Source organism: Daldinia vernicosa (genome assembly GCF_022497035.1).
Source record: "Daldinia vernicosa strain CBS 139.73 unplaced genomic scaffold F5Y00scaffold_10, whole genome shotgun sequence".
NCBI classification, from domain to species: Eukaryota; Fungi; Ascomycota; class Sordariomycetes; order Xylariales; family Hypoxylaceae; genus Daldinia; species Daldinia vernicosa.
In genome coordinates, this window is record NW_025953926.1 from 241,211 (window position 1) to 254,197 (window position 12,987).

A 12,987-nucleotide genomic window follows, 5' to 3' on the forward strand; every position below is an offset into this window, starting at 1 on the left:
CCCCCCCCCCCCCCCCCCCCGCCCGGGTGGCTTACTGATCATATATCCGCCGTATGAGGCGCCTAGGGCCACGGCGTTGTTCGTGTCGATGTATGGGATGTTGTCGGAGATGTGCTCGAAGCAGTTCACCACTATAAGCGTCCTCAGTCAGCTGCATGTTTCCAAGGAAGACGTGTCTAAGATGACTTCTACATTAGGTAGTCCAGGAATAAAGTTAGAATCTTGTACTCACAATCATTATACGGCCGTCCACCCCAATCCTGCGCAATCCCATCGGTGAACTTCTGTCCGTACCCAGTACTGCCCGTCGGATTCGGCATAACCGCAACGTAACCCTGCTCCGCGAACACGGCGGGATTCCACCTCGTGCTCCAGCTCTGTCCCCAAGCGCCCTGCGGTCCTCCGTGGATAAGAAACGCCAACGGGTACTTCTTGCTAGGGTCGAAGTTGGACGGCCTCACGACCAAGGCGTGGACTTGGTAATCGCCCGCGCCCTTGAACCAGAACTCGTCGACTTGGCTCTTCGTCAGGCCGAACGATTTCCCTTCCTTGGAGCTTGACGAGATGAGGCTTAGTTCTTTGGACGAGGGGTCGATGATGGAGTAGGAGGAATTGTCGATGAGCGAGTTGGATGTGAGGAAGAGACTTCCGTCGCTCTGGGATAGGTTGCGGAAGTCGGTTACCGCCCCGTCCTCGGTCAAGGGTTGCGGTAGCTCCTTGGCCTCTAAGGGGCTCGAAGGGAGTTTGAATAGGGTCTGTCGGCCCTCCTTTTCGGCTGTCACGTATAGCTCCTTGTCGTCGTTGCTCCACACAATGCCTTCCGGCCGTAGGTCCCAGCCACCCTCGCCGTCCTCTGTCTTATAAAACTCCTGCACGTTGCTTAGGTCTTTGATGTCGGGGAGCAGTAATAGACGCCACTTGTCAGACTCGTACTGCCGGTTCCTCATGCGCTTAAACGCAACTTTGGTACCATCGTGCGAGAACACCGGAACACCTGTGTAGCCTTGTAGCTCTCCCGTCTTAACGACCTGGGGCCGAGGGGGTTTTGCTTCGGTGAAAGTCTTGAGCGGCACATAGTAGAGGTCGGTCTTAGTCCACAACGCAGGGTTTAGTTCTGGGTCCTTGGATACGAAAACTATTCCCTCTTTGCCAATATCGTAATCACTAGAATCTCCGAAGGGCGGCACCGGACACTCAAGCTTTGTGCCTGCTAGAGCATTTATCAGGTTTCGATCCTGCAACCTCCAGTATTTCCCCTCTTTCTTCAGCGCTCCATAGAAGAGACCCTGTCTGTGTTTGGAGACGTACGAGTCCCAGTGTCGTACAAATAGACTGGTATAGACTTTGCCGGATGATAAAGGCTTCTTCTCCTCTTCCGAGTTCAATAGCTCCCCGGACGACGTGGTGGGAGCCGTGGCAGCGAATGCTACGGTACCATTGCCAATATCTTTTGCCTTGATATTAGATATCGAGGTGTTGAAGATGGCAACCTCATATGGCCTAAGTGCACTTGTGAGTATAGTATTGCTAGTATTGCTAATAGTTATAGAGGTTTATATAAGAATGAATATTTACTCTGAACCCGGGTGAGTTGCATCTGCTACGAGAAGAGACGTCTTGTTGTCATCATTCTTTACGAAAATGAATTCGGTCTCGGAGATCCATGTTGGCTCGGTTAAAGTCGAGTTGTCAAATAACTGAGTCGACTGGCGAGATTTTATATCTAGGACCTTGATGGCATATTCCTTGGAGTGAGTTTCAAAAGAATATTGTGAGACTAAGAAAGTATTAGCTACCTAGTTATGTTCTATGGTTAGAATTTGTATAGTTGGAGATATACCAGCATATAGAGCGAGAGTCCCGGTGCTGTTAGGCACAGCGGAACTACGACGAGGGGCGGAAAGAAGCACCTCGGGGGTGAATTTGGTAGCCATAACCGTCATCTTGGATGAGAATCTCGGACGACAACTTAGAGCGGGGGTTATTTCAATATATAATAAGCCTACAAGCTGCAGGTTGAATAAATTTAAGTTACTTTCAAGCACAAGACAACTCTCTTTGACAAATCATCACAATGTGCAGTTAGGTATTAGGTATATGTATTTCGTACTTACATAGGCTCTGGTTCATCAAGGTGTTTGCTATGATTGGCAATTACAAGTGGGTAGGGCCTTAGCTATGGAGACTTAGCTATGGAGATACCTAAACTAGGTACCTACATACCTACCTCCTATGTTGGGTAATTGTTGGTTTGACCTTCCCCCGCACGTAGGAACGAGCACTCTTTAATTGCATAGTATTGCGTGATTCATAAATTGTCTTTGAGTCCCGTTATTTACGTCTATCCATGCATCTAGTGTAAGGCGTTAACAGCGAATTATACTCGGGTCCTCGTCACTACTATATATATGTCTTTCTCTCTTTGGGTTTAAACAAGTATATCTTTACAAGTGTATATCTTCGCAACTATACTCAGAGACGCTAATATCAATACCATGCTATTGCCTCGACGTAAATTCAACCTTGATCTACTATTCGTAAACCCAGATACTATCGGGTATCTCGACGGAAAAATATACAACGGCGCGAACCGTGAATCCCATCTCTTGAAAGAAAAAAAGCGCGTGAACATGCTTTTGCTACATTGCCAATAAACATCCTACCTATTAAACCAACGCCGTCAAACTAGCCTTATGCCCATCCCTCGTGAACGCCGAAAGTACACTAGATAATGTACAGCACTGAACGTATTAAACTTGCAACGGCCGAGGCGGTGGTCATTTTCGGGAGGCGCCAAAGTGTGTCCGAACTTTCTTAGCTTCGCGGGAGTCCGTCTCGCTGTCCTCTACATCCGCATCCTTATCCTTCTTCTGAGTTCTCTTCTTGCCAGTCTTACCAGCCTTTCCAGAGCCCTTCTCAGTCGCGGACGTAGGCGTCGGCTGGTTCGATCCACTGTCCTTTTCCCTATTTGCAAACGTCGTAGAGACGGGGGTAGGCGCTGCTGGTGTTGAAGTTGCGGACGGGGCTTCGGTATTATCGGGCTAGAAGGGAGGTAAGAGCGTTAGAACGAATTGTGTCATCGAAGCGTAGGTGGGAGGGAAGTAGGCGCGCGAGAGAGAGATCGCAAAGACATACGTGAAGGCTATTGTAGGATATCGAAGACCGCGACCAGATATAATCCTCGTCCTTCAACTCTCCTTGCTTGCGCTGTGCGGCAGAACTAGTTCCCTTGATGTAGTTATCGAAGCCCTTGACGATGTTGCCGAAGCGGGTGTTGCTTAGGTATTTAGCCTCGAGATCGACGATACTCTGCTCTAGTTGTGCCTGTCATACTAACTTTAGCTGCCGTCCCCCTCAAACAGTGCCGGTAAACCCAAAGCGACTCACTAGCTGGCGCTCTTGCTGTTTCCGCTTACCTAGAAGCTCCTTGAGATTCTGCCGCTGCTTATTGTACTCCGTGAGAGCGGCCTGCCGGTCGCCGTTGGCAGCTCCGCCGGTACCAGGTTGGACGTTTTCGGTCATTGCGATCTTAGGTTGGCGTCGCCGTTGAAATGGAGAGAGTTGGATTACGAATGGTTAAACTTTGGATCTAATGAGAACGCGTATTGGCCCGAGCGCTCTTCAGCCTTCCCACTTGGTTTTAGACTATTCCCATACGAGTTTAAGCCCTTTTTGTTTAGGCTAGCAACGGGTTAATGCGTCACTAGTAGCTCTACCATTTTTACTTAGTCAGGCTCGGGAATATGCGGGGCTGCATTGGCACATTTGTCTCCACTATTGGATTTATCGAGGTACTTAGCTCAAACATCATATGTATATACACAGCACTGACAAACTGAGGTAGTTATATAGGTATCAGAGAAGTTATCATCCTAGAATGATAATTAGAGATAGACTCCATTGAAACGTTGTTTTTTTCATAATGTAATAATACGGATACCTTGTGTATAGGTAAGTATTTATTCGTAACGTACGAAGTATTCAGTATTAAGTTCCTTGATGGTCCCGTCGGTATACGTACGAATTAAAGAAACGGTAATTGCTTTCGAGATTTCTGCTCTTAATATACTTCTCTTGGCTTGTAGACCTATATTTCCCCCTACGCTATCTCATACGACAGTAGAAATAACTTACCGAGTTTATATGGCAACTTATATGTTAACCTATGTTGGGTATTTATTGCATCCAACTTACCTAAGGGCCAGTATGATAACGTCTGCAACTATTACATTAGCAATGTTTAAATACACCACCGTCAAATCAACGAACCGGACTAGGATATAATGCTGCCCTCCTAATAGCGGAAACAATGGTATGCACGGAATCTAAATCGGGGTTTGGTAGCAAGTCTATTGTCTGATCATCTATCTGCTACGTGATAGCCGTACTTCATGAGCTCAAACGCAAAGCATTTTTGTGACTAACCTCGAAAGCCAATTACGAAAATAAAAAACACCTGAACCCAACATCCACGGGTTATCAAGTCTCTTAAGATGACCGAGTCTGCAAATCCTGCGAGTCTGAGAAGATTAGCCTGACCCTTTGACGTTGTCTCTACTTGAGGTGCCTCTCATCTTCTTTATGCGCTCCTTCAGAAGCTTTTCTCGTAGCTCATTGGCTTGCTGTACTGGGGACTTGGTCTGAAGAATACGAGAGTCAGTTCTCCGTCTAAATGTATAACGTGATACGAACTCCCTAAGAAGAAGGACGAACCTCATCGGCCGTCGAGGCCGCGCGGTGTCTAGGGGATCTGGATTTGTCTTCATCTTCCGAAACATCAGCTGATCTGTTACGGGTGCGGGGGGAATCGGCAGAGTCTCTCCGCCTTCTCGAAGGGATATCTCTAGCTTTGCTATCCTGTCCGTTCCTTTGCGGGCTTCTCCGCCGTGGTCGCCTAGTCTCCTCATCAGACTCTGATTTGCTTGGACTTCGCGTTAAAGTTCGTCTTAGCCTCCCACGGTGGCTAGGCGAGGGGCTACGACTGATAAGCTCCCGGACCGGTCTTCGTCTCGGGCTGCGACTGCGTGATCGCGAGTAGGAGGACGAGCGAGAACGACTCAGCCGCCGACTGTCACGGCGTGGGGGAGACCTCGAGCGACTAAGCGAGTCCGAGTATCTGCGCCTCTTAGGTGCTGGCGAACGAGATCGACTACTGCCAGATCTACTGGCGCTGACCGGCGAAGATGTGTTTCTTCTACGACCGTCTCTGCGGGGCCTATAACCTCTTGTTCGCCCTGTAGACCGATCTCGCTTCCCTGAAGCTCTATGGCGAGGTGGCGATCGACGCCCCCTAGAACGGCGACGAGATGGGGTAGGTGATCGGTGACTAACTCGCCGGCTACGTCCGCTAGTCGTGCTCGATGATCGGGAACGAGACACAGAGCCTCTGGACTCGGGACTCGCGGAGCGGGATATGGAGCGTCCACGTCGGGCCTCCTGCCTACTCCCACGACGGCTTGGGGGTACGTAACGATCTCGGTTGTTATGATATGAGTCCCGCTCTCGACGTGGTGGTGAGGGCGATCGGTCACCGCCTCGGCCAAAGCCTCTACCGCGACCACCGCCAAAGGCTCGATCGCCACCACCACGTCTCCCACCACGCCAATTATCGCCCCGCCCGCCACGAAAGCCACGGTCGCGCCGCTCTCGATCTCGTACGTCTGATAACTCACGGTCACGACGCTCCTGGGTCTCACGTCGGATTCGTGATTCTTCAGCAGCCTTGTCTGCATCGATCTAATGATAGTTAGTATATACATTAATTTACTGAGTAGGGGACAAAAATAGTACCTTCTCCTGAATGAGTTCTAGCTTCTTCGCTTCCAGAAGCTCCTTGGGGACACCCTGAGGGCTAGACTGGGCGCTCAAGCAGAGGTTCCAAAGATCTTTACAGAAGGGCGCGGTATCTTTATCGAGGAAGCCGGTAAGCTGGATTTGCATGGATTTTATATCGGGCTACGGTATCCAATGTCAGCAAGGTCAACGATGCTAGCCTTGCAGCATGAGTGAGTGCACTTACATATCGGGATCCTTCGATTAAGTTAAAGCATAGCTCAGTGACGACGTCATCTTCGGATCCTAATATCTCGGATATCTTGCTGGCAATCCATCTGAGAAAATTACGGTTAGCTGTTGGGTTGCTCATAGTACGCGTGGATAGGGAGACGAACTTCTTCATGACCTGAAGATTGACCTTTTGCATGTCAACCTTCTGATTGAATTCGGGAGGGAACTTTGTCGCTCGTAAGAGCTTCGCGTCTACGCTGCTTGCCATGGTGCACTACGGGTGGCCGCAACTGCGAGACGTCTATTTGCGAAGCGTCTTCTGTTCAGGCGTTAGTACGGGAAATAAAGATGGAAGAATTGACTGCAGGACTAAAAAATGACGTCTGGGGAAAACGCCGTATGGCTGGTCTAGGCTCTAGCGTTTCACTGATCGGGTTAAGGGATTCGAAGGCCTGGGCGGCAGTGCAGTGCAGTGCTAACTAACAATTTCCGCGCTAACAGTTTTCTCGGCTGTGAACAGCTGCCAGCAACAACTCGAAACATCGTGAGACCTGCAGGTGCTCGCCTAAAAATACTACTATCATTCCGCTTTCCAGTAGCTAAATTCCCAGCAATATCAATAAGTGCCTAAATGTTATACTGATTTGTATTCAAAATACTTAACTATACTTATCTTAGAATTATATGTAGATTGCATAGAATGTAATAAAAACCGGTGTTGCTTCTTAGCTTCTCTACCTATGTATAGCCTTAATATCCTCTATTATACCTCTATGTTGTATTGTACGTAACTTGCTCAAACCTGTATTCTTCGAACGTTCGTCATGGGAGGTACCTACCTAGGTATCTTAACACCCGTTATACCTACCTAGCTACTATAGCCTTAGTGCATATAGGCCATTAAGCAACCTTAACCCAACACCCACCCACCTGCCTCAACGGTCCTTTCCCCAAAAGCTAATTGGCCAATTCAGCCTTCTTCTAAAAACGCAAATACATGTCGGTACTTGAGTTCTAATACAAAGACATTCATTGGCTCCTTCTATCTCGGAAGCGAGTTTCTTATCAACAACTAAAATAGCCAGGACCCGAGAAGCGAGAATCAAGATGGATATTAGTTGTTGTATTATACCTATAGTACCTATGTAATCTGGTAGTAGTGGTATATTAAAGCTGTAACCCACCAGCGCCAAAAATAGCCACGACTTCACTTCTATGACGCAGACGAGCAACTTGTCAAGATCAACCGCGATCATCCTAATACATCATCATTTCCAAAAGGACCGGCGTTGATTTTCATGATGTACGGTTAATCCTACTGACCGCTCGATAAGAAGGCTCACCTTATCGACTAAGGAAATAGGTATACTCTCTTAAGTCCGATGCCTTCAGGGTCATCGGCGATCACGTAGAAAACAAAGCAAGGTGGTATCGTGATAGATTTAGAGGAAAACGCTGTAGAGCGATAAATCATATATTCCGTGCCATTCTACCGTTATTAGCATTAAGCCCAATCAATCAAAATCCACCCATAACCGTAGTCATATTCCGAATCATAGTAGCCGGGCCAGTAGCAAATCGTTAATGCACACAACTCTGTAGTGTTTAGCCAGTTCATACGCCGTTTTATCCCAGGAGCATCCTTGCTCGTCTGTGTTTTGTTGTCCGCTTCCCATCCTCCGCTCGATCCTTTGTAACGCCAATGATTGATGATCGTAATGCAATTGGTCATTAGAAAATTTTGGGGGGTATTCAGTCGAGCTGTGCCATGTTCACTTTGGATAGCTTAGCCGGTTGATTTCCTTTCGCTCGTGCTTGTGTTCGACAGCCACCTGAGTATGATGTTTCACGGCGAGGGCGTTGATCTTCTCGCGCGCCTTGATTAAGCCGCTGTTATCTTGCTCCTTCAATTTGGCGCGGATTTCGTATAAGGAAAGCAGGGTAGAAGCTCTATCAATATCGGCATCCGGTCGCTATATAATTAATCAGTATTTGTGTTACCGCAACAAACAAAGGACGGCTTTATAAAAACGCACCTCTCCTCCAAGAGGACTGCCAGGTATAGATGGCGATGCCGAGTTTGTTCTCGTCAACGGTGGTGTGAGCATGCGACGGCCAAACTTGTCCGTCATGCGACTAGCTGGGGATGTCACCCTGCCTTCGGGGACGCTTCTTGGCTGTTGCTGTAGGTGTTCCTTACGGTCGAGCGTTCGGTTGACGCTCACCAAGTTTTTGGCGGCAGATTGATCTTGCTGTAGGACAGTTTGGGTCAGCGAAGGATATTCTTGTTAAATCGTAGTTGGGATAAATGCGATAAGAACAAACACATACAGCAGCTTGGAGATCATTGAGATCTGCTAGCATCTGTGCTAGCTGAAGGGCTTCCATACTGTCGCATACAATAAAGACTCTTTCAAAATTGATAATTATTCGATTTTGCTAGGTGACATCTAAATTGTGATTCGAATCCGGGGAAAGGTGGACTTGCGACTTCGTGGAACTTGGATTACGCGGACAAAGATATAAATGGCAGGCATGAAAAGGAGATTGGTCTTGTGATGATATCAATAATCAAGGTGGGCTAAGGGACTTTTTGCAGGGGACATGGGGAAGGTGAGAGAATAAATTATTTACGCAGTATAGTTATTGTGGAGTACGCTTTCCCCAGGTCTGGGCCCGGCCAGTCCGATGTCCAGACGGTCCTACAGTGACTCCCCCCCACGCTATAAAAGTCCACCCTAGTGATATCGTAAAGTAATTAGTAAGATGTGCAAAGTACGAGGTACGTGCATTCCCTGCCGCCAAGATATCCGTACCGAGAGAAAGGTACCTAGCCTTTTTTTGGCTAGTGGAGCCCTGTACCTAATTGTACTAAGGGTATGGTACCTACAATGTACTCGCAAGTTCCATGCAGCAAGTCTAAAACCGGAGGTACAGACGAGTGCCAGGGCTTTAATTAATCCCGCTAACAGCGACACGAAGCTCGTCAGAGCCGAAGATCGGTAGCGTTTGGAGGAGTTTGGAGGAGTTTGGACCGGAAAGATCAACGCCATCAACGCCATCAACGACTCCGCATACGGTTGCCGAACCAGCTTGACGTGGTATAAGGCTCACACCTTCGGATCACTTGTATCTAGTACAGCCGGAACGTTTCCCCGTAAGTCACAGTCACGTTCTTTTTTATATATGTAAGTCAAGCCCGCAGGCAGGCAGGGTCTTAAATCGCAAACGTGCATTGCTGATTAAATACCTATCCTATCAGAGACACAATGAATGTTTTCCGTCGCGGCATGGCGTCGGTGGCTTCTTTAAAACAGGCCGGCAAAGTCGTTTGCATCGGACGAAATTATGCGTGAGTGCGCCCACTATGTAATCATCCCGCGGTACGGGAGTGAGGCGTCGTGTTAACCTGTTAACATTCTTACATGCGCGCAGCGATCACATCGCCGAGTTGAATTCCGCCAGGCCGAAGCAGCCTTTCTTCTTTCTGAAGCCTACGTCCTCGGTTCTGTTACCCGGAGCCGGTCCCGTCATCCGCCCCAAGGGTGTCGACCTTCACTATGAGGTCGAATTGGCCTTGGTTCTAGGCAAGCAAGTGAAAGATCTTGCAGCAGATGATGAGAAGGGCGCTTTTGACGCTATTGAGCGTAAGATGTTAATTCATACTTCATTTCAATGAAACTAACCAACTATCGAAGACTATGCTCTAAGTATCGACATGACGGCAAGAAACATTCAAAATGAGGCCAAGAAAAAGGGCTTGCCTTGGTCGATCGCCAAGGGTTTTGACACCTTTTTACCGATCAGCAATCTCATTGCCAAATCCGCAATCCCTAACCCTCACTCCATAGATATCTACCTTACTGTCAACGACAATGTCCGACAATCGGACAACACCGAGCTCATGCTTTTCCAGATCCCAAGGCTATTGAGTGACATCTCCAAGGTTATGACTCTTGAGAAGGGCGATATCATCCTCACCGGCACGCCGAAAGGTGTTGGACCAGTCGTACCCGGCGATGTTATGCGGGCCGGTATTAAAGTCGACGGCAAGGAGCTCGAGGAGAGCAAGATTGAGGTCAAGGTTGAGGAATCGACTGGCGCATATGAATTTGCTGAGACATGACGCGTCCACCAGCATAGACTATTGGAATCTAGCGAGGTGATCTTCAACAATATTTCACAGATCGCTGCAATCTGTATATATTGAGTTTAGTTGTTTTGCAATAAGCAACTTAGATTTATAGACCGAGAGCCGCCAACATCACGATACCAAAGATGCACCAATCCAATTTTTGCTTATTCCAAGTCCCTGGACAAAAAAGAAGACGAATTAAATCAAATGCAAATTACGAGACATAGCCAATCCACTCTACTCCCCAGGCATACCCCACCGTATATTCCGATACTGACTCGTCGGGTAGTAGAGATTATTCGGCGTCTCATCAAGCCAATCCAAATGCTTCGACATGGTATTAACCAGTCCCCGCCCACCTCCCTTATCGCCACTAGCCTCCCAGAAGAACGCCCCTCCGAGGCGGCGCCACTTCAGGTACTGCGCCTTGTACGTCGTGCTCCGGACGTCGTCGTACGAAACCAGTTCCTTGGCCGCGGCGTCGTAGCTGTACGTCGCCTTCGCCACGTCGTCATATACCACCTTGGCCCCGGGCTTCGGCAGGTCTTTGAAGTAGTACACCCCCGGCTGCGGGCCGCCCTGGCCCACGCTCGTGTAGTTCTGCCCGAGCCCCGAGGTCCCCTCGAAGGCGCGCCCGTAGAGGGGCAGCCCGAGAAGCATCTTCTGCGGGTGGATGCCGCGGCTTTCGTAGTGCTGCACGGCGGCGTCGGTGCTGAGGCGCTTTGACGACGAGGCGCCGCTTTCGTACGAGAATACGTTCGCTTGGTGCCCGCTGACGGTGTCCCAGCTTCCCGAGTAGTCGTAAGCCATCAGATGCCTGTTGTTGTTGTTGTTCCTATCGTTAGCATTATAACATTATATATAATAGGGTTGAGAATTATGTCAAAGGGGGGGCAGTATAGGACTGACCAGGAATCTACGTATCTGTTCATCGCGAACAAGTCTAGTTTTTCGTAGTTTTGCGGGCTGGCGGGACTTGCCACGCTGATGGTGAACCGATACCGTATGCCGTGGAGGAGTGCGTGTCTATCGAATGCCTGTCTACAAGCCTGAAGCAGCTTGACTAAATTCTCCTTTTCGACGTCGTTGACTGGGTACTCCCAGTCAATGTCGATACCATCGAAACCCCAGTCCGTAACGAGCTTCATGGCAGAAGTCGCGAACTTGTACCTCGCAGCGTCGGTAGCAGCCGCCGTTACGAACTTCGGTGAGTAGTTCCATCCGCCTATCGAAAGGAGCACCTTAAGGTTCCGGTTCCGCTTCTTGTGGATGTATAGCTGCTTAACGGCGCCGTAAGCGTTCGCAGTACGATTCGAGAGCGAGTCGTCTGGGTAACGCTTCTGGAGATCTACGACGGGGTCTGAAGACTTCACTGTTCCGTCTACGTCTATGTCGGCGAACGCGTAGTAGATATGCGTAAGCTCAGAGACTGGTAACTCCTGGGGATGAAAGCCCGAGTTGACGCCCCTGATAATGAGTGTTAGTTATAACTTTGTTTCAGTAGAGGGGTATGCTTCCTGACCAATTCGTGAAGTAGGCTCCATTCTTGAATCCTCTAAAGGGACCAGGCGGTAGCGGCGGAAACCCGCCGAAAGGAGGAGTGGGTTTTGCTGTCGGTGATGTAGCTGCCGAAGTTGTGCTTGGTGGATCTACAGTAGTTGGAACAGAGGTCGATGATATTGTAGTAGTATTTCCAAATGGAGGTGTAGTAGTGTTTCCAAACGGAACCGAGGTCGATGATATTGTGGTTGAGGGGACAGTGGCACTCGAGGTACTATTTCCAAATGGAGGAGCTGTAGTTGTTGTAGTTGGGGTAATAATTACACCGGTAGTGGTATTCCCAGGTGGAAGTACAGTTGATGAGGTCGAAGGGATAATAACACTTGTAGTGGTATTCCCGAACGGGACTGAAGTTGATGATATAGTAGTTGAAGGAACAGTGATACTAGTAGTAGAATTTCCGATTGGAACATCCCAGCTACTTGTGATTCTTGAGCTTGAACTCGCCGTCGTAGTTGAATTAGTCCATGGCACCTTTGTACTGCTAGTCACATTCGACGGAGCAGACGTATAGATGGTCTTGGTAGCGAAAACCGTCGTCGTTAAGAAAACGGGATCGCAATCAGTCCGTTCTCCTATACCAGATACGCAAGCCCAGAAGAGGCACTGGGCAAGCCCCCACGAAGAGATCTTCCGCATATCGACTAAGAGAGCTAACGAGAACGAGCGAACAGTCCCTCGACAGCGTTGTAACTAGGCTAACTATGGGAACCAAGACTCCAGCTCTTATATAAGAAGCTCGGGAAGTAACGCAAGCTTGCCACTCTTCACCATCTTGGGTGCTCATCGAGCCTAGACCCGACGTGAGCCCTTCCACTGAGTTATATGGAGGCAAGCTGGTGCCATCTCAACTCGTCGAACGCGTCACTCCTAATAAAAGTTTTCCTCGTCCAATAGGACATCTTGGAGCCCAAGTTTCATGAGCAGGAATGCAAGTCATTCTGCGGGATATCGATATGACCCAGGTCTTTAGCCTGAGTGCCTAAGTAATCGTTTTCGGTCCGCGAGAAGGGAAAATTCAGAATAAAATCACCTAAGCTATGGGACGTATAGTCCGTCTGGAGAGGCCACGCAATTCTACTAAAAGGTTATTGGATATCTCCTTGGAAAAGCACGCTTGACAAGACGGGGCCTGCACTGGGATGATCCGGGAAAAGAGACGGGCAGGGGTTATTGATGTCGGTAAAAGATGGGTTAATATCGAGCGATGATACTGTTGGTTCCCGTTGGATTGCAACACTCGATCTGATGCAGGCACATGCCTTACCTGCGTAGACCACGTCCAT

General features: G+C 48.8%; 6 protein-coding genes across 6 annotated transcripts in view; 1 reads left to right on the plus strand and 5 right to left on the minus strand.

Annotated features, from left to right (window-relative positions):
* Positions 1-2,104, minus strand: part of F5Y00DRAFT_229737 (dipeptidyl peptidase) — a 3,148-nt gene extending 1,044 nt beyond the window's left edge. Inside the window, exons 1-4 of the mRNA XM_048006808.1 lie at positions 1,841-2,104; positions 1,576-1,777; positions 233-1,500; positions 36-131 (exon numbers count right to left, since the gene is read on the minus strand). Of these exons, the coding sequence (XP_047867375.1) occupies positions 36-131; positions 233-1,500; positions 1,576-1,777; positions 1,841-1,943 (1,669 nt within the window). The 5' untranslated portion in view covers positions 1,944-2,104. The remainder of the gene's footprint in view (positions 1-35; positions 132-232; positions 1,501-1,575; positions 1,778-1,840) is intronic.
* A 306-nt stretch (positions 2,105-2,410) lies between these two features.
* F5Y00DRAFT_229739 (NuA4-domain-containing protein) lies at positions 2,411-3,572 on the minus strand. Its single transcript, XM_048006809.1, has 3 exons — positions 3,388-3,572; positions 3,136-3,324; positions 2,411-3,041 (listed from the first exon to the last, which is right to left on the minus strand). Exons 1-3 carry the CDS (start codon positions 3,520-3,522, stop codon positions 2,778-2,780), a joined length of 588 nt encoding a protein of 195 aa, XP_047867376.1. The 5' UTR covers positions 3,523-3,572; the 3' UTR covers positions 2,411-2,777.
* A 957-nt stretch (positions 3,573-4,529) lies between these two features.
* Positions 4,530-6,274, minus strand: F5Y00DRAFT_259457 (uncharacterized protein; the record flags this gene model as incomplete). The annotated part of the gene is made up of 6 exons (XM_048010879.1): positions 4,530-4,640; positions 4,714-5,098; positions 5,176-5,726; positions 5,791-5,955; positions 6,020-6,110; positions 6,171-6,274. 6 exons carry the CDS (start codon positions 6,272-6,274, stop codon positions 4,530-4,532), a joined length of 1,407 nt encoding a protein of 468 aa, XP_047867377.1.
* Positions 6,275-7,086: 812 nt separating this feature from the next.
* F5Y00DRAFT_229745 (uncharacterized protein) lies at positions 7,087-8,675 on the minus strand. Its single transcript, XM_048006810.1, has 3 exons — positions 8,338-8,675; positions 8,043-8,258; positions 7,087-7,979 (listed from the first exon to the last, which is right to left on the minus strand). The coding sequence occupies exons 1-3, from the start codon at positions 8,392-8,394 to the stop codon at positions 7,779-7,781; spliced, it is 474 nt and encodes a 157-aa protein (XP_047867378.1). The 5' UTR covers positions 8,395-8,675; the 3' UTR covers positions 7,087-7,778.
* A 525-nt stretch (positions 8,676-9,200) lies between these two features.
* F5Y00DRAFT_9709 (uncharacterized protein) lies at positions 9,201-10,255 on the plus strand. The gene is made up of 3 exons (XM_048014392.1): positions 9,201-9,358; positions 9,442-9,653; positions 9,705-10,255. Exons 1-3 carry the CDS (start codon positions 9,276-9,278, stop codon positions 10,130-10,132), a joined length of 723 nt encoding a protein of 240 aa, XP_047867379.1. The 5' UTR covers positions 9,201-9,275; the 3' UTR covers positions 10,133-10,255.
* A 123-nt stretch (positions 10,256-10,378) lies between these two features.
* Positions 10,379-12,340, minus strand: F5Y00DRAFT_259460 (glycoside hydrolase family 18 protein; the record flags this gene model as incomplete). The annotated part of the gene is made up of 3 exons (XM_048010880.1): positions 10,379-10,976; positions 11,051-11,608; positions 11,664-12,340. The coding sequence occupies 3 exons, from the start codon at positions 12,338-12,340 to the stop codon at positions 10,379-10,381; spliced, it is 1,833 nt and encodes a 610-aa protein (XP_047867380.1).
* Positions 12,341-12,987: the final 647 nt, after the last annotated feature.

Excerpts from the sequence above, each read along its gene's own strand:
- F5Y00DRAFT_229739 (XM_048006809.1), bottom strand. The coding sequence starts at position 3,522 with ATGACCGAAAACGTCCAACCTGGTACCGGCGGAGCTGCCAACGGCGAC. Across the intron at positions 3,325-3,387 it reads AACAGCAAGAGCGCCAGCTA|GCACAACTAGAGCAGAGTAT; the intron begins GTGAGTCGCTTT and ends TTAGTATGACAG. Across the intron at positions 3,042-3,135 it reads TATCCTACAATAGCCTTCAC|CCCGATAATACCGAAGCCCC; the intron begins GTATGTCTTTGC and ends CCTCCCTTCTAG.
- F5Y00DRAFT_229745 (XM_048006810.1), bottom strand. The coding sequence starts at position 8,394 with ATGGAAGCCCTTCAGCTAGCACAGATGCTAGCAGATCTCAATGATCTC. Across the intron at positions 8,259-8,337 it reads TCAATGATCTCCAAGCTGCT|CAAGATCAATCTGCCGCCAA; the intron begins GTATGTGTTTGT and ends ACTGTCCTACAG. Across the intron at positions 7,980-8,042 it reads GCAGTCCTCTTGGAGGAGAG|CGACCGGATGCCGATATTGA; the intron begins GTGCGTTTTTAT and ends TTAATTATATAG.
- F5Y00DRAFT_9709 (XM_048014392.1), top strand. The coding sequence starts at position 9,276 with ATGAATGTTTTCCGTCGCGGCATGGCGTCGGTGGCTTCTTTAAAACAG. Across the intron at positions 9,359-9,441 it reads TGCATCGGACGAAATTATGC|CGATCACATCGCCGAGTTGA; the intron begins GTGAGTGCGCCC and ends ACATGCGCGCAG. Across the intron at positions 9,654-9,704 it reads CGCTTTTGACGCTATTGAGC|ACTATGCTCTAAGTATCGAC; the intron begins GTAAGATGTTAA and ends CAACTATCGAAG.